This window comes from Melozone crissalis, unplaced genomic scaffold (assembly GCF_028551555.1).
Source record: "Melozone crissalis strain CALT ecotype California unplaced genomic scaffold, PUWL_Pcris_2 ptg000063l_1, whole genome shotgun sequence".
In the NCBI taxonomy this organism is placed as follows: Eukaryota; Metazoa; Chordata; class Aves; order Passeriformes; family Passerellidae; genus Melozone; species Melozone crissalis.
The window spans coordinates 2,098,633-2,123,331 of NW_026535841.1; the positions used below are offsets into that span (position 1 = coordinate 2,098,633).

The window sequence follows — 24,699 nt, forward strand, 5'->3', positions numbered from 1 at the left end:
GTGTCAGCTTCTTCCTCTGAATCCTGATGGTGTCTTCAGAGCTGAGCAAGGCAGGAAGGAGTTCATTTCTCCTGATAATGGAGCAATAAATTCTTTCTCTGAAAGATTCAGGTGTCCTGGGGCTGCTATCTCAGTCTGAGTCCTCTCTTTAAAAAAAAATATCTTACACAGCATAGTTTCTATTTTAACATTTTGTTATAACTTAAAACTGTATTTACCACACTGCTTAAGAAAATTAATATAGCATTACTTTCTAACATAACATATATAATATTCATTTTAATATTTGCGAAAAGCCAATGATAAAATAGGCATTTTTCACACTTCCCTCTCAGTCTGAAGTTGTTTTCTCTGCCTGTAATGTCAGAGTGGCCGCAGAGGCCGTGCTCTGAAATGTCACATTGTTTGTGCTTCCTCCGGGGGACACCGGGGCAGGGACTGCAGTGAAGGTCAGCTCCCACCATCCCTTTAAAGGCTGGGCCTTCATGCAAATGCTGGTGATGATCTCAGAGCCGTGGCCCCTTCCCTCCCCCTGCTGCCATTCAGACAGCCCCAGGGACAGGGTAAGGGTTGGAAAAGCCATCCTGGGCTCCAGCTCCACACCTCGGGTGGGCAGGAAAATGCAGAAGAGGCAGAGGTGGGGCTGTGCCCTTCCAATGATGTCCCACTCCCTGGGAAGCTCGTGGGACCCTCTGCCACATCAGAGCCAATTCTGACCTTCTTTCAAGTGCCACACATTGTCAGAATCTCCAAAATCAGTTACAGGGTCCTAGGGTGGGTGAGGCTGGAGGGAGCCCAGAGGGTCCCTGGTGTCCCCTGGTGCTCCCTGGGGCCATGCCCAGCTCAGGGCACAGCAGGGTGTGCTCACAGCTCTGCCATGGCCCCAGCGAGGAGCCCCCAGAGCCTCTCTGGGCTCTGCTCAGGGCTGGCACTGCCCAGGGCAGCAGTTCTGCCTCCTGGGCAGGGGCAGCTCCTGGGCTCAGGCCCTGCCCGTGGCTCTGGGGCCATGGCTGGGCCTGGAGCAGAGCCTGGGGCTGCCCTGAGCCTGCACACAGGGACAGACTGGGGGACACACGGACACACAGACAGGGACAGACTGGGGGACACACAGACAGGGACAGACTGGGGGACACACGGACAGACAGACAGGGACAGACTGGGGGACACACAGACAGACTGGGGGACACATGGACACATAGACAGGGACAGACTGGGGGACACACGGACAGACAGACAGGGACAGACTGGGGGACACAGACACACAGACAGGGACAGACTGGGGGACAGTGGGACACACAGACAGGGACAGACTGGGGACACATGGACAGACAGACAGGGACAGACTGGGGGACACACAGACAGACTGGGGGACACAGGGACACACAGACAGGGACAGACTGGGGGACACACAGACAGGGACAGACTGGGGGACACAGGGACAGACTGGGACAGATTGGGACAGACAGACAGGGACAAACAGAGACAGACTGGGGGACACAGGGACACAGACAGGGACAGACTGGGGGACACAGGGACAGACAGGGACAGACTGGGGACACAGGGACACACAGACAGGGACAGACTGGGGGACACACGGACACACAGACAGGGACAGACTGGGGGACACATGGACACACAGACAGGGACAGACTGGGGGACACACAGACAGGGACAGACTGGGGGACACATGGACACACAGACAAGGACACACAGGGACAGACTGGGACAGACAGACAGACAGGGACACACAGGGATAGACAGATAGAGACAAACATTCAGGCACCCCCAGCCCCCCCAGGCCCCAGGCCCCTCTCTCTCCCTGGGCTCCTCTCCAGGCTGAGCAGCCCCAGCTCCCTCAGCCTTTCCTGGCCCCGAGCTGCTCCAGGCCCTGGCTCAGCCCCAGGAGCTCCACCCCAGCCCAAACTCGGCCCTTTGCTTGGTCCCTCTCACCCTGGCGGGTTTCTCCTCTCACACTGGGGTTTATAAAAAGCTCACATGTCACAAATGCAGATTTCATGCCTTTAGTCTTTAATTTCACTGTGGTGCTGAGCTGCTCGTGCTGGGTGAGATCTGATCAGTGGTGACACAAAGTGGATTCAAACAAGTGCTGGGAGCTGACAGCCTCTTATTTATATATGGGGTTTTTTTTTTAATCAGAGCCCTACACCGTTGATTTATTAATTTCTGCACGTTTGAGATGCACCAAGGCTTACAAGCATCTCAACAGAAACCTTTTGTGTCCCTGCTTGCCAGGGCTTTTCAATTCTCTCTTTCTCATTTAGATTTTCCTCTCAGTCTTCTGTAAATGCCACTCAGCCATGGGCTTTGCTCCTATTGTGATTGTCAGCAATGGTTGAATTCCCACCCCCGGGAAGAGGGATCCCTTCCTTCTCCAATTGTGGGGCTGCTCCTCCCAACATCCAGGGATTATTTTGACAGCTTAGAGAAATTGCTTTGATTTTGTGCATTAATGCTGCTCTCAAGCCTTAACACCTTTTTTTTTCTCTCAAAGCTTGCTTTATTGCCTCCTCTCTGCTCTTCAGGAGCTGTTTTAAGTAGTCAGACTTCCACATTTGCCTTGAATATCTTCTCCCTCTTGTTTGAAGTCCCTGCCTTTGGAAAAGGGTTTAAGTCATTCAGTCTTTCACTGCAGAGAGCACTTGGACTGCAGCTGGTTTCAGTTGGAGCATTCCAGGGAAGTTCTGACTCTGGGGCGAGCAGAACTTGGGACAGACACACTCTGCCCACATTTCTGCCTTGCAAAGGTGACATTTTGTTGTCCCCTTTTCCCCAAGCTTTTTCTCCTGAAATATTTCTTTTTGTGGAGCACCAAACGTCCATTCCTTCCTGTCCCTTGGATAGGGATGACAAAAAGGAGGCCAAAGAACCAATACCAGGCTGCCCTGTGGTGCTGTGCTGCTCTGAGGGATGATTTTACAGGCAAATCCCAGAATCACAGAATGTTCTGGGTGGGAAGGGACCTTTCAGATCATGGAATTCCACCCCTGCCATGGCAGGGAACCTTCCTCTGTCCCAGGCTGCTCCAAGCCCCAGTGCCAGCCTGGCCTTGGGCACTGCCCCTTGCTGAGTCCCATTGTGACACAGACTTCAAGCTGGGACTATTTTGCCCATAATTTCCTGGGATTTTTGGGTTTCCCAGCTCTTTGCAAGCTGCCAGGGGTTGTCCTGGTATGCCTTTGCTGTGTCCATGTGGTGCCATCCCACACGGGGTTCCCTGTCATGGCACAGCTCAGTTAGGAGGTAAATTTGAACTGGAGAGGTCACACAACATCTCTTCTCTTCTCTTCTCTTCTCTTCTCTTCTCTTCTCTTCTCTTCTCTTCTCTTCTCTTCTCTTCTCTTCTCTTCTCTTCTCTTCTCTTCTCTTCTCTTCTCTTCTCTTCTCTTCTCTTCTCTTCCCTTCCCTTCCCTTCCCTTCCCTTCCCTTCCCTTCCCTTCCCTTCCCTTCCCTTCCCTTCCCTGGAACTCCTGGAGTTCCTTCTCCTCCAGCTCAGTTAATTCACTGCCCCACACTGCTCCATCCTGTATTTCCAGGATTCTCCAGCTCTTTGGACACACAATTAGGGCATTTCCACCTGTGCTGCTCCAGGTTCCCCTGTGGACAAAGCTCTTTCTGTCCCCCTTTCTCTGAGTTTCTTGCTGTTGTGGTTGAGGAGGAACATCAGCCCCTAAGAGCTGCTGGAGCAGGGATCAATAACAATTGGATTCTTTCTGATCAGCTGCAGGAGCCCCAGGCAAGGAGTAACATTTGGCATCACAAGCTCAGAGCAAATATTCCTTCCCAGTCCCCAGCTCTTCCCTCTCTCATTATCAGGCATCACCTCCCAGCTCCTGGCAGCTCCTCACACACAGCTCTCTTATCTGCAGCCTTCCCCTTCCTGATGAGCTGGAAGGAGGCTCATTTTCCCCACAAGGAGCAGTTCTCCAGCCTAGAACAATCTGCCAGCTCTTGCCACAGCCCTCCCTGTCATTTCTGCATCCCCACTAAAGCTGAAACCTTCCCCAGCTCAGGAGGGGCAGGTTTCATTAACCTGCTATTTCCTGCCCTTCTCATTAGATCATTAAGGAGAGTTCTAAGGCCCTGGTGGCCTGTCCCAGCTCGTGTCCTCCTCTCCATCCATCACCACTGAGCACTGGGGTGGCTCTCCCAGGCAGAGCAGGGGTTCCTCCATGGAGGGATGTGGGCCAGGGTGGGTGCTGATGGTCTGGCCAGAGAAGGGGTCAGATGAACTTCCCGAGGCATTGCTCTGGGAACTGTGAGAGACAACTGCTCACTTTGAACATTTAAAGAGGTTTATTAAACCTTAACAAAAATACAACAAAAGAACTAAATAAGGAAAAAGCTGCAGCCCTGGGAGCTGCCCTTGTGGATACCACATGGCCAGTTCATCTTCAAGCTGGATGCTCAGTGTTTTACACCCCTGGGGCTGCATCAGCCAGCCCTGGCCCCTCCCAAGGTCTGTCACTCAGCTCTTCTTTGCCATTTATCAGTGCAGATTGCTTTGTAACTGGATTTGGGGTCAGGTGTTGCCATGCTGCACCCCCTGAGCACCCCCAAGCTTTTCCATTCCCACCTGCCCCATGCAAGGGACACCAGTGCAGCTTCTTTGTACCTGTCCTGGACAGCAATACAGAGGGGAAAGGGAACTATGGGGAGAACAGAGGACATCTAAACTACAATAACATAACTGTATATCACTAAAGTTTTTCTTAATATTCACACAATAGTAATCCCTTAATTGTGAAAGCAAATCATCTCATTATCCATCTATAACAAAACTTTTGAGAAAGTTCAGAGAAAAAATGAAAACAATCCTTAATCTTTACAGCTAGTGTTTTAAACGTATTGTTTATTTGTAAGATGCATACAAAAAAAGTGTTATTCCTAATTAACCAGTAGTATAAGAAGTATTCATTAAGAACCAGTCAAGTCCAGCTTTGTCAGGACTATCTATTAAAAAATGTGTAATATCTAATAAACTCAACATTTTACATTCTAAAAACATAAGAATTTCTGTCACTTCATCCATCCATCCTTAATACAAGAAGAACAGAGCAGTGATCCCCCATTCCAGCAGAGCTGTAAGGAAGGAGCTGCTGGTCCTCCCTGGGGATGAGGGTGCAGGGCTCTCCCTCAGGCCAGGCTCTGGAAGGATGAAACAAACAGATCTCCCTCCCTTGTGCTCCTTAGGAATGGTTAAGGAATGGTGGCACAGCCCTGGACACCTCTGCAAGCCTCTCCATGCCCAGCTGGCCAAGCAGAGCCTGCGTGCTCCACCAGCACCTGGGGATGGAAACGTGCACCAAGAGAATTCATGGCTAGAAAAGTGCCTGGAATTTCATCTAAATTTCACATCTAAACTTCCCAGGGAGCTGGGATGACTTGGAGAGGGGCAGTGGCAGCTGCAGTTCAGGTTCTGGCAGCTCCTGGGGACATTTGGGGACATTTGCCACTGCCAGAGGCCCCCTTGTCCCAAGGACAGGTCACTGATGCTGCGTCACTCACGGAACCACAGAACAGTCTGGGTTGGAAGGAACCTTTTAAATGCCACCCAGTGCCACCCCTGCCATGGCAGGGACACCTCCCACTGTCCCAGGCTGCTCCCAGCCCCAATGTCCAGCCTGGCCTTGGGCACTGCCAGGGATCCAGGGGCAGCCCCAGCTGCTCTGGGCACCCTGTGCCAGGGCCTGCCCACCCTGCCAGGGAACAATTCCCAATTCCCAATATCCCATCCAGCCCTGCCCTCTGGCACTGGGAGCCATTCCCTGTGTCCTGTCCCTCCATCCCTTGTCCCCAGTCCCTCTCCAGCTCTCCTGGAGCCCCTTCAGGCCCTGCAAGGGGCTCTGAGCTCTCCCTGGAGCCTTCTCCTCTCCAGGTGAGCACCCCCAGCTCTCCCAGCCTGGCTCCAGCCCTTGCAGCATCTCTGGTGCCTCCTCTGGGCTCTCTCCAGCAGCTCCAGGTCCCTCCTGTGCTGGGCCCAGGGCTGGGGCAGCTCTGCAGGTGGGGCCTCACCTGGGTGGGGCAGAGGGACAGAATCCCCTCCCTTGGTCCCACTCTGTGGGATCAGGCCAGGTCATGCACAGAACAGAGCAGGATGTGTCCCTGGTTCCTTTGTCACCCTCCTGCAGAACCCCATTTGGGTCTGAGCAGGCTGTGCGCAGGGGAACAGGGTTTGGGCTGTGTTCCGACAACAAGGGCTATGTCAGGGGGTGCCACCCCAAAGAACAGCTAAGGAGGAGAGCAGGAAGGAAGAGATCACAGGTGGTGAGGCAGAACCAGCAGCATCACATCCTGGGAGGAACCATTTCCACCAGCAGTGATTTGGGATTTGGGCTCTGGAGCTGAGGGGAGATTGGCTGAGTTTGCTCTGAAAAAGTCCTCAAGGAAGAGAAGGCAGAGACAGAGGCATCAGTAGTGACAATTTGGAATTCCAGCTTCAATCCAAAGCATTCCTGCTTTTCCTGTGAGAGGTCCCATGGTGCCCCCCATGAGGCTGGGATGGATTTGCTGGACACTTTTTGTGGAATTTTGGGGTTGAGAGGTGGGAATGCTGAGCAGGGCTGGAAGCAAGGCTGGCACCAGGAACACTTTGGGAAGGGATGTCTGGAGAGCTCCAGCTGGAGCCAGCAGGGTTTGTGCTCCTTGTCCTTGCTCCTGTCAGAAGCTGCACAAATCATTTCCCCAGGGAAAGGAGAGCTGGCTTTCACTTTGCCAGGGAAAAATAGAGCAGGAGAACATGAGGAGATGGGGTTTTTTCTGTCTTCAAACCCACAAGATTGACTCTTCTTTTTCCTTGACTTGCATTATATGAGAAATGCCCCAAAAAACCCTTGTGAATATGCTGGGATGAGCTTTTCCAGGCTGGAAGAGATGGGATATTCTGCTTGGAAATTAATGTATTACCCATGAGGTGCCGTTTGGGTGCCTGATGTTATTGCTCCTGCAGGTTTGAGCTTTCCAGTGGCATTTCTGTGATTCTGCTGTAATTTCTATTCATAATTTGAGCAATTTCTTCCTTTTTTCACTTGAGTTCATCCCTTTGATGAGATTATTCATATTTCCCCCATATCAGCAGTTGGTCCTTGGTCTCCCTTTCATGTTGCAGGAGGTGAATTAAACAAAGATGGCAAATGAAATGGAAAGAAATTTACTTAGTCCCATGAAATATTAACAGACATTTATGGGAAGGGAGCCCTGCTGGAGGGAGGGGGGGACCTGCAGGGTGGGAATTCTCTGTCCTGGACACTTGCAGGGCCTGGCTATGGGATGGTGATTGTCTTCAGTCAAATTTGTGGTTTGGTTCTTTCAATTGAGTGTGGTGTTGTGAGGTCCCCAGGATGAGGTGAGAGATGAGAATTTGACTCCAAGTTCTCAGAAGGCTGAATATATTATATTATATTATATTATATCATATCATATCATATCATATCATATCATATTATATTATATTATATTATATTATATTATATTATATTATATATTTACATATTATATTATTATATAATATTATAATATTATCTTATCATATCATATGCTATACTAAAACTACACTAAAGAAAGAGAAAGGAGACATCAGAAGGCTGATGTCTGACAAGAATGAATAATAAAAACTCATGACTGACCAGAGTCCCGACACAGCTGGACTGTGATTGGTCATTAAATTAAAACAATTCACATGCTAGGTAAACAATTCCCCAAATCACATTCCAAAGCAGCAAAACATGGAGAAGCTGAGGCTTCTCATCTTGCCAGGAGAAGAAATCCTGGCAAAGGGATTTTTCAGGAAATATCACCGTGGCAATTAAGGAATGAGCCCCAGGGGCTGAGCTCAGGGCCAGGCTGAGCCTGTGTGCCTGGGGTGGCAGGGGAAGGACAGGTGGTCCTGCCAGGGCTGGAGGGGTGACAGCAATGCCCAGTCCTGGGGACAAACAGCTCCCGTGGGAAGGAGAAAATCCTGTTTATTCAAGGAAATATGTTTTTTCCTCTGCAATGATCCTGAATGCTCCAACACCTGTGGAGAGGGATGTCCAGCTGGGATGAGAGCCCACACACCAGGATGGTTTATGGACAATAATCCCACAGGGATGGATGCTCCAGCCCTTCCTCAGGAGTGTGGGTGGGAGCATGGCCAGAACTTGCTGACAAGATCCTGGCTCTAATTCCTTATAAACCTGAAAACAACAGGATTCCCAGAGGCAGGGAAGGCCAGGGCAGGTTGGAATCAGCAAGTGTGAAAGCCCCAGAGGTGAGGAGAGGCTGCTCAGCTCAGAAGCTGTGCTGTGGAGAAAGAGGAGATGTTAACAGAGCTAAGGATCAAAGGCACAGAAATCCAGAGAAAAATATCTGGAAAAGCACTGGAAAAATATCTGGAAAAGCACTGGACCAGGCTGTCCAGGGAGTCACCATCCCTGGGAGTGCTCCAGAAACGTGTCCCTGTGGCACTTGGGAACCAAATCCCTGTGGTTCAACAGCACTGGGTTGACATTTGGACTTGGAAATCTTAGAGGGCTTTTCCAACCTGATTGATTCTACAATTCCATGAAACACCAATAATTTCCACTGCGATATTTCCCAGATTTTTTTTCTAAACCCAGTTGTCTTTTTTTTCTCCTGATGTTGTTTTTAAAGGTATTGCTGTCACAATTATTTATTGATGGCATCACCTCAATGCCAGCAAGCCTCGGGCTTGGACCGATGTCCTGGTGGATGAGATGTGCACAAACTCCCCCAGCCTCTGCTCATGGATCTGGATTATCATAACAAATTCAGATTTATGTCAGGAGCTCGATTTGCATGGTGGAGAATATCCTGTCTCTGGAATCAATGGGCAGTTATTAAATGGATTAAGAAACAGGCAGCTTAAAGCCCTCAAAATGCGATTGTTGGTGGAGGATCACTGCAGAACAAGCTGCTTGCACGGGAGCTTTGCAGGATTCAGCTTCCACCCTGCTGTATTTCCCTGTTTTCATGAATGATCCAGAACATATCTATAAATTCCTGCCCCTGCAGTTGGCAGCTGGCTGGGATTTTGCCCTGATGGATAAAGGTGAAGGCAGGGCTCCAATGCAGAGCAACTGCAGCTGCCTGGGAGGGGGACAGCAGGAAAAAGGGAATTGAAATCCAGCAGGTGCTCACCTGGGAGCAGGGAATGGGGGCATCTCCAGCATCTGGGAGCTGCAGGGCCTAAAACTGACTGAAGGCCCCATTGGAGAGCAGGAGATTGCGGACATTTAATGCCCTGTGGTGGGGAAATGGATGGACACAGAGAACAGGGGAGGCTGCAGTGGAACAGGAGATTTATCCACCTGGAGGGAAAAGCAGTCATTTCTCTGCCTGCAATGAGATCCTGAACTGAGGACTTTGGGCATGGAAGTCTGGTGTGAATTCCTGGTGGAATTCTGTGGGATCTCAGGGTGGGTGTGAGGTGAGGGCAGCTCAGCCCAGCACCAGGGGCTCAAACCCTGCAGGATCCTTTCCCCATTGCTCACATCCTGATTCCCAGGAAAACAGGGAGCTGTGTAATTAGCAGCCTGTTGTGTCCTTGCTCAGCTTGGCACATTTCAGAGCAACATGTTTATTTCTAGAGCTGTGGGTGCCGTGCTCCTCACCTGGGGAGTGTGACTGAGCAAGCTGCACTCATCTGAGACACACACACCAAAAACCAGTCCCAGCTGGGGGAAAGGGGAAAGGAGGGTGTGGCATTCACATTTTCTGGAAAAATCCCTTCACCCAGGATTGTTCTCGTGGGAAGCTGAGAAGGCTCAGAGAAAAAGGAAAAGAATTCTTATCTCATTTGCTTCTCCTGTGTTGTGCTGGTGTGGAATGTGTTTGGAGATTGTTTACCCACAGGTGATTGTTTCATTGGATTGTGCTGTGAGTTGTTTTCACTCTTTGGCCAATCAGGGCCAAGCTGTGTCGGGACTCTGGAAAGAGTCAGGAGTTTTCATTATTATCTTTTTAGCCATCTGTAAGTATCCTTTCTGTATTCTGTAGTAAAGTATAGTATTCTTTAATATAATATAGTATCATAAAGTAATAAATGAGCCTTCTGACAACATGGAGCCAGATCCTTCCTTCCTTCCTTCCTTCCTTCCTTCCTTCCTTCCTTCCTTCCTTCCTTCCTTCCTTCCTTCTTCCTTCCTTCCTTCCTTTCCTTCCCTCCCCTGAAGGGAACACAAATACAATAGAAGGGAGAAGGGGAGTGTGGCCAGGCTAGAGGGGCTGGGTATCCCAGGGGGGATCAGGGATGTCCTGAACCTGCTGAAGGCCACCTTGAGGTGGAGACCTCACAGATCCCAGCTCTGCTCCTCCCCTGCTCCAGGTGACAAACCTGAGGATATCTGGAGAGCTCTGGTCCTCCAGGCCCAGCAAGTTGTGAGCAGGGAGTAGAAATCTGCTCTCTAGTGCCCTGTGTCTGCTCTCTCCCGTGGTTGTTCCACTGTTCTCTGGGAGCTGGCTGTGTCCAAGGTTGGGGTTGGAATGTTCTCCCCCTCCCTGTCCTGCCTGGGGCTGTTGGCTCACTCTGCATCCACACACAACCAAACTGGGGCCATGGGGGATGTTTGGAAAAACTTTCCCTTCCAGGCTCTTTCCTGAACTTCATCCCTGCACTCCACATGATGCAGATGCTGGGGCTGCGAGCAAAAACTGAGATAATGTTATTTGAGAGGAAAACCAAGGAAAATGCTGCCTTGGGCAAGGGGCTCTTCCAGAAGCTGTGGGGGTGGGATTTGCAGCTGGCAGGGGTGCAGTCCCAGATGGCTGGGGGGGAGCAGGTGTAAATTCCATCTGGAGCTTCACCTCTCCCATCCCTGAGTCACTCACTCACAGAGCAGCCACCAACGCCAGCTTTGGAGCCGCAGGAACTCTCCTTCTTCCTGAGAAGGTTTGGAAGATTCCTGAGGTACTCTGTGCCCCATAGAAGACCTAAATCGTCTCAGGAACCTGCATTTCCTTCCTTTGGACACCTGTTTATCCCTGATTTTTTACAGATATGGCACAGATAATCCCGAATTCTGGAGAAGCGGCTTGTGATTCACAGTGAATATTTTGTCACTTCATTCTTCCCAGCATGGGGATGGAAGGGTGGCAGGATCACACATGATCCTGCTCGTGCAGTGTGCTGGATGCATCCCAACTTGAGAGGATGGCAATGAGGACTGGGATGACTGAGGGTGCCCTCAGCAGAGAGTTGGAACCAGGAACAGCTTTTCTGGTCTCGTTCTTAGGGATCTGCTGGGTTTGGCTTTACTGGGCTGGGTGTGGGTTTTGGCCATGAAACTCTTGGGAAAAGGCAGCGTGACAGGGACAGATTTGGGGAAAAAATCCTGTGAGGGTGGGCAGGCCCTGGCACAGGGTGCCCAGAGCAGCTGGGGCTGCCCCTGGATCCCTGGCAGTGCCCAAGGCCAGGCTGGACATTGGGGCTGGGAGCAGCCTGGGATGGTGGAAGGTGAAATGAAATAGGATTTAAGGTCCCTTCCCACCCAGACCATCCCATAACCCATAGCCCCTGCTCTGTGCATCTCCAGGAGATTCTGCTCTCTCCTCCTGCTGTCACTGTGAAATTTGGTACCTGGCAAAAGGCAAACTCACCTGTGGCAATACCATGGCCATTGGTGGCTGTCACTTGGAGAAAGTGCAGCTGTGACATTTCATGTAACCCTGGGGTGGTTTGGGTGGGAAGACACCTTAAAGATGAACTCATTCATCTTTATATATATATATATACCTCATGTTGTGAATTGTAGGATGGATCATGATACAAACAGTGCAATGGGGAAGAAGGTGAGAGTAGAAGTCTATTTTAGGATTATGGGGATTTTGAAGCTTATGATGAACTTTCATTCCCAGAAGAAGGTGAGGCTTTCTGTTCCAGAGTGGATGTAAATTGTTATTGGGATTAGGCTGATTAAGAAGGAGGTTTTGACTGTGTTTATGATTGTGCTGGGGGTATTTTTGAGGTTGTTGGATAGAAGAAATTCTGTGGGAAATTGGGGTTCTGGGAGAACCTCTTGTTCTGCCAGGCTGTGAGGAAGGACCCCTCCCTCCTCTTCCTCCTCCTCGTCTCCCTGTGCTCACTGTGGCTGGGCCCAGCCTGGCAGGTGCCCACTGCAGCCCTGGGAGGATCAGGATCACAGCAGCCACTCAGAGCTGCTCTCCAGGATGAATTCAGGATTTGGAGAGCTCAGCAGATGCCTGTAGCATTTCAGGGATCTCTCCCTGCCCTGCTGCCTTCCGGCCCATTCCCTCCCCCTTTTGGTGCCTCAAGTTTTCCAAATGCACATTCCAGGCCATGTGCTTTCACCTTCTCTTTGGGCTTTTTCTGCCTCTCATGCAGCTCCCACAGCCTTGAGTCCCTTTGGCACAGATGGCCCCTGCTCTGTGCATCTCCAGGAGATTCTGCCCTCTCCTCCTGCTGTCACTGTGAAATTTGGTACCTGGCAAAAGGCAAACTCACCTGCTCTGAGGCAAATCCTCACAAGGCCCATGTGCTCCCTGTCCTGCTGCTGTGCTGTCTCACTGCTGGAGAGGGCACCAGGACAAGGCTTTGCATCAGGAGTGTGCTCAGGAGAGCTGGACATGTCCATGGGTGTTCCAGCTCCAGACAGGATCACATCCTGACACACTCCTGCTTGCACCGGGGAAACCAGTTCTGGGGAAGGGAATGGGAACTCTGGGAGTTTGGGTGGGCAGCAGCATCTGAGACCTGCAGTGTCTGCACAGAAAGGAGCAGGGTTGATCTGTGCCAAGCCCAAACCCACCTAAGAGCCCTTTTCCACAGGAATGCTCCATGCTTTACTTTAAGCTCATCATTTTCTCCCTTTAAAAGGTCAGGAGCTTTCCCCTTCCAGTTGTGCCACAAATGGAAAGAGGTCAGGTGGCAACCTTGCAGATTTATTTTGTATTACATGAGAACAGCTGAAAATTCTGCTTGTGCTGATGGGCCTGGCAGAGAGAGCCCCACCAGGTGAGGGGCAGAGCACTCACTGCAAAATGGGCTGGTGTAGCCATTGGATTTCCTAGTGCCTATCCATAGGAATAGCTAGGGCAGGTTTTCAGTGCTTAAGAACCTCAAAGATTATTCCTGATTTCATTAAAATAATTTTAAATACCGTCTTTGACCTGTGTGGGTTGGCCAAGTCCTTATTTATTGTTCCCTGTAAGGGAGGGGAGGTGCTAAAATGGAATTTCCAGAGAAGCTGTGGAACTTCTGCAAAAGTCCATCTGAACCCCTGCATATGTTCATTGAAACCTTTGCAGCTGTCCATCTAAATCTGTGCAAAATTCCATCTGAATCTCTGCAATTGTCCATCCAAAGCTCTGCAAAGTCCATCTAAATCTCTGCAAAACTCCACCTGAACCTCTGCAAAACTCTACCTGAACCTCTGCAATTGTCCACCTGAACCTCTGCAATTTTCCATTTGAACACCTGGAAAATTCCATCTAAACCTCTGTCATGGTCCCTCTGAACCTCTGCAAAACTCCACCTGAACCTCTGCAATTGTCAATCTGAACCTCTCCAAAATTCCATGTGAACCTCTGCAAAATTCCACCTGAACCTCTGCAAAATTCCACCTGAACTTCTGCAAAACTCCACCTGAACCTCTGCAATTGTCAATCTGAACCTCTCCAAAATTCCATGTGAACCTCTGCAAAATTCCACCTGAACCTCTGCAAAACTCCACCTGAACCTCTGCAAAAATTCCACCTGAACCTCTGCAAAATTGCAGCTAAACCTCTGCGATTGTCCACCTGAACCTCTGCAATTGTCCATTTGAACATCTGGAAAATTCCATCTAAACGTCTGCCATGGTCCCTCTGAACCTCTGCAAAACTCCATCTGCTCCTCTGCAATTTTCCATCTGAACTTCTGCAGAATTCCTTCTAAATCTCTGCCCAATCCATCTGCACCTCTGCCATGGTCCGAGCTGCCCCTGCACCCCAAGCATTGCACTGTGGAGTACAGCAAAAACACCTGGAGCAGCATTCCCACAGGGACCTGGGGCTTGGAATAATCTCCAAGAGGGGAAAGAAGGTTTTCTGTGTAGTAGGGAGCCAGGGAAACTCTGCCTCAGCCACTGTTTGCCCAGGGCTTGGAGACAGTGCCAGGGAAACGCTTCCACCATTCAGAGCTGCATTCCCACCCCTGTCTGCTCCTGGATCCCACCTCAGCCCAGCCCAAATGTCCCTGGCCTGGCTCCCTGCAGCTCTCCTCACCTTCTTTTATTGGAATCAGGACTTTACCCATTCCCTGGCCTCCCAGGGCACTGCTGGGCTGTAATAATTGATAATTGTTATTGTTAACTAGGGACCTGGGGACTCCCTTGGTATTTCCCTCAGAAGGGTTCTGTGACCTTTTCTCTGAGCAGCTCTCACACCTCCGTGCCTTGCAGCAAGCCTTGGGAATTCAGCAGCATGGAAACCCTCTGGCTACAGAAGGAACTTTAATTTTTGTGCTCCTCGTTGGGTTCTCATTCAAATCAGCTGAAATACAAAGTGCTCACTCTGCCCTTCTCCTTCCTCTCCCTGCTGCTGCCCAGGGAAATGCTGGCAAAGCACAAAAAGCAAAACCCTGACCAAATATTCTTAGGCTAAAGCCAGGCTGCTGCCAAAATTTTGGGAGTGAGGGAGAGCCAGTGGCAGGGATGGGGAGCCCCACAAGTGGAGCTGCTTTGGCACATGCCAGGGAAGGATGGAGCTGTCCCAGGGAAGGCTGTGCTGCCCTGAGCTCCTGGAATGAGCCGTGGAGCTCAGCCCCAGCCATGCTGAAGAACCAGTGCTCAAACCACCCTGGAGGCTTGGGAGAATGGAGTGGAAGAATTGCACAAGATAGAACTCGTTTTACCTTCTTCCCTTCAAAATATCCCTGCAATATTAAGTCTAGAAACCACATGAAGGGAGTGTGATTTAAGAGGGGAAGATGAAGACCTGAAGTGAGGAGCTGGCACATGCGCTGCCTGAGATGCATTACAGAAATGACCTTTCAGCCCTGACCACAGCTGGGGTTTCTCCTGCTCAAACCCTGGTCAGGATGTGCTGGAGGGGCTGTGCTGCCAAAGGCAAGGAAGAGCACTCAGTCCCAAAGGTTAATGGGTCTGGATGCAGCCCCAGAGGATGTGGGATCAGGGGCAAGCCAGGGGTGGGGTTCAGGTGCCTAAATCACTGCTGCTGCTGCTGCTCCCATCCCAGCAGCTCCAGGCAGGGCTGGCACAGGTCTCACACGGAGCTGCCTCAATCCTGCCTGCAGCAGTCGTGCTGCCTCAGGCCTCTAGCCGTGCTCAAAAGGGAATCAGCTCCCCATTTTCAGGCTGCTGGGATTCATCCCCAGTATTCTGGTGTGAGCTGGGCCCAAGCTCCAGCCCCTGGACCTGGAGCATCCCCAGCAGAACCCCAGAGCTCACCCACCCCAGTGACCTGGCTGTCTGTCCCACCTGAGAGGGGTGCCTGACACCCCAAAATCCCCGTGGAGATACAGAGGTGCCCCAGGACCTGCTTCAGCCCCAAAATGCTGTGCTGCAGCTGCCTGGGGGTGGCAGGACCTGCTGCAGGACCTCCACAGCTGTGACTCTGGTGCCTGTCCCAGGTGTTTGATGGAGGCAAAGCTTCACCCCCATCCTCTCTGCAGCAGAAGAGAGGAAATTCCAGACCACTGCGAGCCGATTGTCCTTCCTCACTGACCTCTCCATCCACCTCCATTGAAATGCATCAAAGCGCTGCCCTCTTCCCTGTGGCACAGGCACAGCCCCACCTTTGGCACGGGACAGAGCAGGAGGCACCAGGAGCAGCCAAGGGCAAGATTTCAAACGATGCCCGTGGAATTTCAAACGATGCCCGTGGAATTTCAAACGATGCCCACTCCGAGTGGGGAATTCGGCAGCTCCAGCGTGTCCCTGCTATAAACAAAGGCGAAACGCTGCGTGCATCAGCAAAAGGCTTTGTATTGTGAAATGTTCCCTTTATGTCCGAGCAGGAGAGAATTCTGATGATTATTGACCCCGCACTGCAGGAAAGGCACATTAGAATATCTCCGAATCAATGGCAGAGCCGAGCAGCGGGGAGAGGCCGGGCTCTGCAAAGGGCTCTGCAGCTCGCTCTGGCCTCCTGAAAAAAAGTTTGCGAAGCATCTGTTGGAGGCCCCCGGAGCCTTTTCTTTCTAATTGCCACGTTTGACAAGGCGATGGCCCGGGGGAGCGGCAGAGAGCAGATAATGGACCCACTTTAATTGCTTCCAGTTCCATGAGTCAGAACACTCGGGAATGGCAAAGGGAAAGCTGCAGCTTCACTGAAGGAGCCTTCTGGCTTTCAAGAAAGCTCTGGAGGAACAAATGCTAAACTCAAAGCCACAGTCTTGGAGGGACTGAAGGTTCCAGGTTCTGGAGTTTCTTTCATGTTTTGCTTTTGATAGGAACTCTCGAGTTAAGTTTTAATCATGTGCTGAAAGAGGGAGGGATGGTTTCTCAGCTGAGAGAGGAGGGGACAGGTGTCATTCCAAGAGCCTTTTCCTCGAGGATGGGCACTGAGATGGGAGCTGAGGTGGGAGGGTCCAGCTGGAGGTGGAGGATCAACATGCATTGGTGATGATGCAGATACAGCAGTTAGGATGGATTTATCTGGAAGCTGAAGGGAGGAGGCTGTTCCCCACTGGGAGCTGGGAATGGGCAGACAGGGAACCTTCTGCCCTCCCTCCTCCCTGACAGCCCTGAATCACAGAACCCTGGACTGCTTTGGGTTGGGAAGGACCTTTAAGCTTATCTTGTTCCACCCCCTGAGACCTTCCATTACCCCAGGTTGCCCCAAGCTCCGTCCAACCTGGCCTTGAATGTCTCCTGTCCTTCTGGCCTCAGGGCAGGGGAGGGTTTCCTGGAAAAGTAAGGAACTCACGGCCAGAGCTGAACCCAGTGCTCCAGGAAAACACATTAAAATATCCCTGTGCAAGGTCTGGGTGGCTGATGGCACTTGGTGTCCACTGGGGTCTGGGTCACACTGAGACCCGGCACAGCTGCTGGTTGGACACCAGTCCCTGGAGAAGGGTTTTGGAGGAGCAGGGGAAGCCGTGGCAGGGTCCCTGGGGTCTCTGTCACTGCACAGCCAGCCTGGCTGGGGACAGAAGGGTCACCTTGGCTTCCCATGGATTCACCCACTCCTGCCCTTCCCCCTGGCCCTGCCCTGGCTGGAACTGACAGGCTGGGCTATGCCACGGGTCAGCCAGGACACAGCTGGGCTGCACGCTGGGAAAGCCACTGGAAAAAGGCTTTGGGGGATGATTGACAGGAGCTGTCTCGCTGGAAGGAGCTAATCTGAGCAGCTCATGAACACCAGGTCCCTAATTAAAGCGCACAGCCTGGCCCTGCTGTAATTAATTTCCCAGCAGCTCTCAGTGCCACTGAGTCGGCGCTGCTGGCAGCCTCGGGGCATGGGGGTGGGACAGGGGGGCCGAGCCTGGCAGCAGGATGTGCCCCTGCCCTCCTGGAGCCAAACCTGGCAGCAGGATGTGCCCCTGCCCTCCTGGGCACAGCCAGGAGCTGGGCAGGACCCTGCTGCCTGGCCAGGAGCTTCCCAGGGGAAGGGAGACCCTGTGGGTCACCTGTGCCCATTCAGCTGTAAGCTGGCACAGGGCAGGGTGATGCTCATGGCTCATGCCAGCAGCTCTCTCCCCATGTACACAGGGATTTACATGGATGTACCGTGTCCTCAGGTGGAGCTGGGACAGGGATGGTGTCACTGCGCCTCCTCTCTGTTGGCAGTGGGTTTTTCCATTCCCTCTGCTGTTTCCCATCCTTAGGGCCGTGGGATGCACTCAGGCTGTGGCTGGGTTGTCCCCAGGCCGTGGCAGGGAGGAGCAGCCTGGGGACAGCTGGATGCTGCCCCATGTCCCAGTCCTGTTTTGCTGCAGTGGGAGGTGTTGCATGAGGAGGTGACTCCAGTGTCACCCCCAGCCCCACCACCCAAATCAGGGAGCTGCCAAGGGAGGCTCCAGCAAATCCCATTTCTCTGCCCACGGGGTTTCATTATCAGCTGCAGAGGGATGGCCAGAGAGTGGCCAGCACTGTTTTAATTTCCCAGGAGGCTGCTCTTGGTGTGCCATAGCTGCAGCAGGGAGACTCAGCTGTCTCCTTTTACTGTGCTTCATGCAATGGGACGTGACACGTCAAAACATGACAAGGCAGCCAAAATGTGTCACAACACTGCACTCAAACTCTGCCTTGCAGGGTTGCTCAGCAGCTGATAGCATCAGGCTCCAATTATCTCTGCATGCTGAGCTGGGGTTTTTTTCCCTCGTGGAATATGATATATGGGAGTCTCCTGCCTGTATTGGACTACTGGATCACATCAGATTTATTAGCCACACACGGTGAATTGTTCTGACCAGACTGACATCCAAAGCTGGGATTCTGGCCTGTTCTTGCAGGAATGAGACTTTCCCACCTCAGCTTTTCCAATTGTTATTCCTTCAGTGAAGATTTGGTGAGGTTTCTGTGTGATTAAAATCTGTTATTGTTGGTGTTTGACGTGGTTTCATTGGCCACGTCAGCACCTACCAGCTCTAAGGGAAGTGCAGCCACTGCCTTCAGATTCCCCCTGGAATTTGCAAGGCTGGATTTGGCTCCAGTCTCCCCAGTTCATCCCATTCTGCTCCTCTGGGCTTTCCTGTCTGGCTTTTTGCACTCTGCTTTTCCACCTTACTTTGTAATGAGGCATCAACATTCGGAACAATGTTTTGAGTTCTTCAAAGGGAAAACCTTCCCACAAGAGAGGCAAAGCTGCTCTTGTCCCGGGCTGGAGATTCCCAGTGGTGGGGAGGACATTTCCTTTGGCCAGAGGTGCTGTGATGAGCTGGGAAGGAGTCACAGTGTCCCTGCTCACATGTGGCATTCCCAAATGGAGCCTCCCGCTGCTCTGGCTGTTCTCCATTCATTTTATCTCCCGTTTGGAGGAATCAGACTAATTACTGGCTGCTAATTGCTGGGAAAGCAGTGCTGGCACTGCCTCCCTTCCCACCAGCAGCAGGGAACAGCCTGGCTCTCCTCAGGTCTCTCAGCGGGACCTTCACGGACCCTCGAGGTCCCTTTGGAGAAGGTGCTGCTCTGTCCATCCTCTCCCTCCCCCCAGGCTCATTCCTAGCTCCCAGCTGGGGAATTTGGTGAACCAAGATGCTTCCCTGGGATTCCCAGCTCCTGGGGAAGTAGCTGGGCATCACCAGGAATAAAATTGTTCCTCTCTGGGGTTTTCCAGCCCCATGGGGCTGCCAGCATGCTTGGGACACATGGAATCTGTTCCTGCCTTGCACACTTGCTGGGATCCCTGAAGGAAGCCTTGCACGTGACTTTCTCCTAAAACAGCATAATGGAAAAATCCTGCTGTTTCCTCCTCTTCCTCGGTGGCTGCACAGGTTCAAAGGAAAAAAATATGGGGAGAGAGGAAGGAGGAATATGTGGCTTAAAGTTTTGAGCAGGAGAAGGAAAGGATCCTTTTGGCCCTGAGACTTCTCCAGGCAGGTCTGACCTGAAAGTTATTCTGGGAATGTCTCACAGTTATTTCTCCCAGGAGATCAAATCAGTCCAAAATTATTTGTGGAAAGTCACAGTCATGTTTTGAGAGCAGTGTGGGGAGACCTGCTTGTTTGGAAGAGTTGTTCCGTGACCCTGCAAAGTGAGGAGCTGGTGGCACTGCTGGGATGGGATTTGGGGTTCCCTGGTATATCCCAGGTGCTTTTCCAGGGGCTGAGCTGTGCCAGGTGTGCCCATGGCAGGGGGAAATGCCCCAGAATTTAGTCCCTTTGCTCACAGGTAAGATCTTGGGAACGGGGCTGGTGTTGGATGTGCAAATCCAAAGCGCTGATCCCACTCTTTCACCTCCTGAGGGTGCAGGGCAGAGGAGGCACTGGGACTCCATCTCTGCAAGTGTACATTGATTTAGGCTCTTGAGCTGAGTGGCAGAATCCCATTTTTAATCCTACATTTTAATCACTGGCTGTCCTGGCATCTGTTTGTGGTTGGTGGTGCCACACTCAGAGGGGGAGTTTTAGGCTCCTCTGCCAGGAGGAGTGCTCTCCATGACCCTGCCTAATCCCCACCCTATTTCTGTCCTTCCTCAGGAAGCAGACTGCTGATTTTGGTGCTTTGCTTGAACATCCCATCAGAAGTGGAGTCCTGCCCCGGGGCGTGCGTATGCTACAGTGAACCCAAGATCACCATCAGCTGCCAGCAGCAGGGGCTGACAGCCATCCCCACAGAGATCCCCATCCAGAGCCAGCGCATCTTCCTGCACAACAACCGCATCACCCTGGTAAGGGCCACCAGCTTCACCTCCTGCCGCAACATGACCATCCTGTGGATCCACTCCAACAACATCAGCCTCATCGAGCCCGGGGCCTTCTACGGGCTCACCAAGCTGGAGGAGCTGGACCTCAGCGACAACACAAACCTGAAATCCATCAACCCCGTCACCTTCCGGGGGCTCGTGCACCTCCACACCCTCCACCTGGACCGCTGCGGGCTCCTGGAGCTCTCCACAGGGCTTTTCCGAGGGTTGTTCTCCTTGCAGTACCTCTACCTTCAGGATAATAACCTCCAGATCCTGCTGGACGACACCTTCATCGACCTGGCCAACCTCACGTACCTGTTTTTGCACGGGAACAAGATCAAGAGCCTGTCGGAGAACGTCTTCCGCGGACTCATCAACCTGGACCGGCTGCTGCTGCACCAGAACAGGGTGAGCCTGGTGCACCGGCGCGCCTTCCACGACCTGGGGAAGGTGATGACCTTGTACCTGTTCAACAACAACCTGACCGTGCTCACAGGGGACACCATGGCCCCCCTGGTGTCCCTGCAGTACCTGCGCCTCAACGGCAACCAGTGGATCTGCGACTGCCAGGCCCGCTCACTCTGGAATTGGTTTAAGCAGTTCAAGGGCTCCTCCTCGGAGCTGGAGTGCCACCTGCCCCCTCGCCTGGCGGGGCGGGACCTGAAGCGGCTGCAGAGCTCGGAGCTGGACAGCTGCGTGGACTCCTTCAACCAGATCCGCACCAGCGTCTTCAGCACCAAAACCAGGTCGGGCAAGCTCCCGACGGGGCTGCCCCCGCTGGGCTCCCACGACGGCTCCTCCAAGTGCTGCCAGCCAGAGATGGACAAGTCCTTCATTTACGAGGCCAAGGGCAAGACAGGGCCCTCCTCCCACAGCAGCCGCTCGTCCAACAACCACCTCAAGGAGAAGGAGAACATGTCCAGGCCCAAGTACATGGAGACGGACCGTTCCAAAAACAGCAGCAACAAGCAGATAAACGATTCCCCCTTTGGGACCTTCCCCAGCATTGTAGACCCTCCTTTGACCAAGTTGAGACCCGAATTTCTAGAGCCCATTGAACCTTCCACAGTCCCAACCAAAAAGAGGCAGGGCTGCTCTAAAAAGAACAGATCAAAGGCCCAGTGCCGCCTCACCCAGCAGGGGAACAGCTCCACGTTACAGCTCAGCCTAAGCCTTTTGATCCCCCCCTTGGTGTGGAGCTTACTGTTATTCTGCTAAAATTAACTCTTTCCCTGGGTTGATGACACTTTAATACTCGACTTTTGCTGACCTCCATAAATGTTGCAAACAAAAGCAGGACTCCCATCCACCCTGAGAAAGCTTTGTTACACAAAACTTAACTGGATGCCTTTATTAAAACAAACAAACAAACAAAAACAAAACAAAACAAAAAAGACAAATACTGAGATGTACATAATTTATTTGTCCTGAAACCTGTGAATTATACCTTTGGTCTTCGGAACTGCACTTGCCCACAAAGCAGCTTTTGCTACAGCAGATGGTAAAGAAATGTGGTTTATTTACAGGAAAAAAAAAAAAAAGAAGTGTAAGAAATGCTCTGAAAAGAATGTCTAAAGTCTGTTTGTAACTCACCATCTCACTGAACAATGTTGCAGGTTCCCATTTGCAGAGGTAATGGATTTGATGCTGTTTTAATCCTATGTTGATGACTCTTGCAGTTTTTCCGTCTCCATTCCATCCTTCACACCACGTTTACGGGCAGCATTTGTTAAAGAATGCTGCCTGCCCCTTCACAAGATTGCAGTATATATAGATATGCATTTTATTTTACTTGTGTACAAGTATACAAAAAAAACCTATAAAATAAAGATTTCTTTTTCCTAAGTGGTTGTCATCTGCAAGGGGTGAAGGACTGGGAGCAGCTGAAAAGCTGAAGATTTAAAAGGATGTGGAGTGTGATCTGAGCGTTTAACACCACAGTGATAAATAAGGCATTTTTGGGTGGTTATGCAACCTATAACTGGTGCCAGCAAAGGGTTTGGTTGTGTGAAACATGCCCTGCTCATGCTCCTGTTTCCCTGCAAACTGTCCCACCTCCTCCCAGCATCATTCGGGTTCCAGAATGATCAGAAGAGCAGGAAATGCTGGCCCAGCCCCTCAGAGCTGGGGTAGAGGAATGTCAGAAACAATCCCAGGATTTGGGCAGGGCCGTTTTTCTCCTGCTCTGCACAGATGGGCTCAGCTCTGTGGTAGGTCCTGAGTGGAGCAGCACTGGGATTTAGGGAATAGGGGGGTTTTCTCCAGAAACACAGGGCCTGGCAGCTCAGGTGCCCATCCCTGGAGTCACTGTGCCACTGGCTTCATCTCCAGGATGACCTTGTGATGCTGAGAAAATAAACCATTGCTGTCCATGTGCAGTGGATGCCACCCCATGGGACCCAGTGAGGGCATAGAGTGGAGCTGGCTGTGCCCCCCTGGCACTGCAGCCACCCCCTGGGCCAGGCTAGGAAGAGTTGGGCACAGAGCTTATCAGGAGGCTGCTTTTCCTTATCAAAGCACAGAGACTGTCCTGTGCCCCTCTGTCCTGCTGAGGTTTGGAGGTGTCTGAAGGCAGGAGCAGCCTGTCACACACAGCTGCCAGGGGCTGGGGGCCAGAGAACGGTAGTGCCACAGTGCCAAGGGAACTCCAGGATTATGTGTGGAAATCAGACTGGGGGACTCCAGGTTGCACCATCCCTTGGGGTTCCCAGCACTGAGACTGGTGCTGAGCTTCCCAGACGGAGTGAGGCACTGCCAGCCAGGAGTGAAGGCCATCAGCAGGGCCATGGCTTCCTTCCAGCCTTGTCCTGGGCCTGGTGGCTCAGCAGGAGGGAGCAGAGACCATGGGGAGGAGCAGGAGGATGCTTGGATGGCTGATCTCCCACCTGGGGATGCTGTGGGGCAGGGTCTGTGCCCCACTCTGGGGTGCTGCTGGCTCTTCCCTCCGCTGCCACAGCCAGCTCCCACCTGGGTGAGTGACAGGGAGTGGCCAAAGTGCTGCAGTTGTGGTCTGTCTCCAAATCCATCCCTGGGGCTGCCAAAAAACGTGTGGCACAGACCCCTGGGAGCGAACATGTCCCTCGTGTCACCGTGATGGGGACAGGCCTGTCTCTGCAGGAGCTGCTGTGCAGGACAGCCCTGGGACACAGCAGATCCCATTCCTGCCAGCCCAGCTCCATGACCCAGCCTCTGCAGAGGCTCCAGGTGTGTTTGGGTGCAAATTCATGGTCCTGCCAGAAGGATGGAGCAGGAAATCAGTGCCGGGTGAGCTGGCCAGCCCTGCCAGCCCTGCTGTGTGTGCCCAGTTTGGGGTGCACTTGCCCACAGCCACAGGCCGCTGAGTGGGACCTCCCCAGCCCCTTCCTGCATTCCTGCTCGGATCTGTCCATCATGGAAGGATTTCCCAAGGTCCTGCACTCTCTGTCGCATCCCAAGAAGCACCATCAAGACTCTTGAAGGACTCAAACCTACACTGGAATCTGAAGCTCAGGAGCAGAGAGCAGCTTGGTCAGCAGTGCCTCAAAGCCCATGGAAAAGCTGGAAGATCTGCTGGATGCTGTGACATGGAACCTCCTGTTTGGGTCATAGGCTCAATGTGACTCCCTTGTACAGCAATTAGTGAGTCTTGTGGTCCAAATTCTTGCTCCTTGGGCATGAGGAAGCCAGAGCAGGTGGCAAAAAATCAGGATGAATCTGGAAGGAAAAAATTGAGAAAAAAAGAGACCATTGTGGCTTTCCCCCAGCAGCTGAAGGGCAGAGCTGGGAGCTGGGCTTGCCCTGCCCAAAGCAGGGTCCTGGGGAGTTGGGCTCCCTGTGGACAATGCAAAGCAGACAAGGAACTCCTGTCACTCATCCTGAATGGAGCAGGAGCTGCTCTCTGCCAACCCAGTGACACCATTCCTGCTTTCTAGAGCTCGGCTCTGCTGTGCTTTCAGTGGCTCCTAGGACTATACATTGGCCACAAGCCCAGGAGAGTCCCTCGTGCTAATTTCCTAGATTTCCTGCTGTCCAGATGCCAATTCTGTGTTTACAGCCATTCGAATGACAAATATTGGAGAAGGGGATGCAGTGGGCAGGAGGAATTCCCGTAGAAGCTTGGTGTTCCAGAGGCTGAGCTCTGGTATTGGTGAGGTAGGAAAGGAGCTCAAATGAAGGGAATTTCACCCCTGCTTTGTGCTTTGCTGGGGTTGGCACAATTCTTTCAGGTATTCCCAGACTTATTTTACATTCAGATGTTGCTGAGTTGAGTGGGATTCACCCAACAGGGCTCAGGACCTTGCTGGCTGTTCCCCATCTGAGGATCCTTCCTCTCCCTTCCTTTCTCACCGTGCAAGTCACACTCAATTTTCTGCTCCTGTCGCTGATGCCAGCAAT

At 52.0% G+C, this 24,699-nt stretch overlaps 1 protein-coding gene across 1 annotated transcript in view; it reads left to right on the forward strand.

Moving 5' to 3' along the window:
* Window positions 1–22,170, forward strand: part of RTN4R (reticulon 4 receptor) — a 90,053-nt gene extending 67,883 nt beyond the window's left edge. The window contains exon 2 of the mRNA XM_054288881.1: window positions 20,117–22,170. Coding sequence (XP_054144856.1) covers window positions 20,117–21,543 — 1,427 coding nt within the window. The 3' untranslated portion in view covers window positions 21,544–22,170. The remainder of the gene's footprint in view (window positions 1–20,116) is intronic.
* Window positions 22,171–24,699: the final 2,529 nt, after the last annotated feature.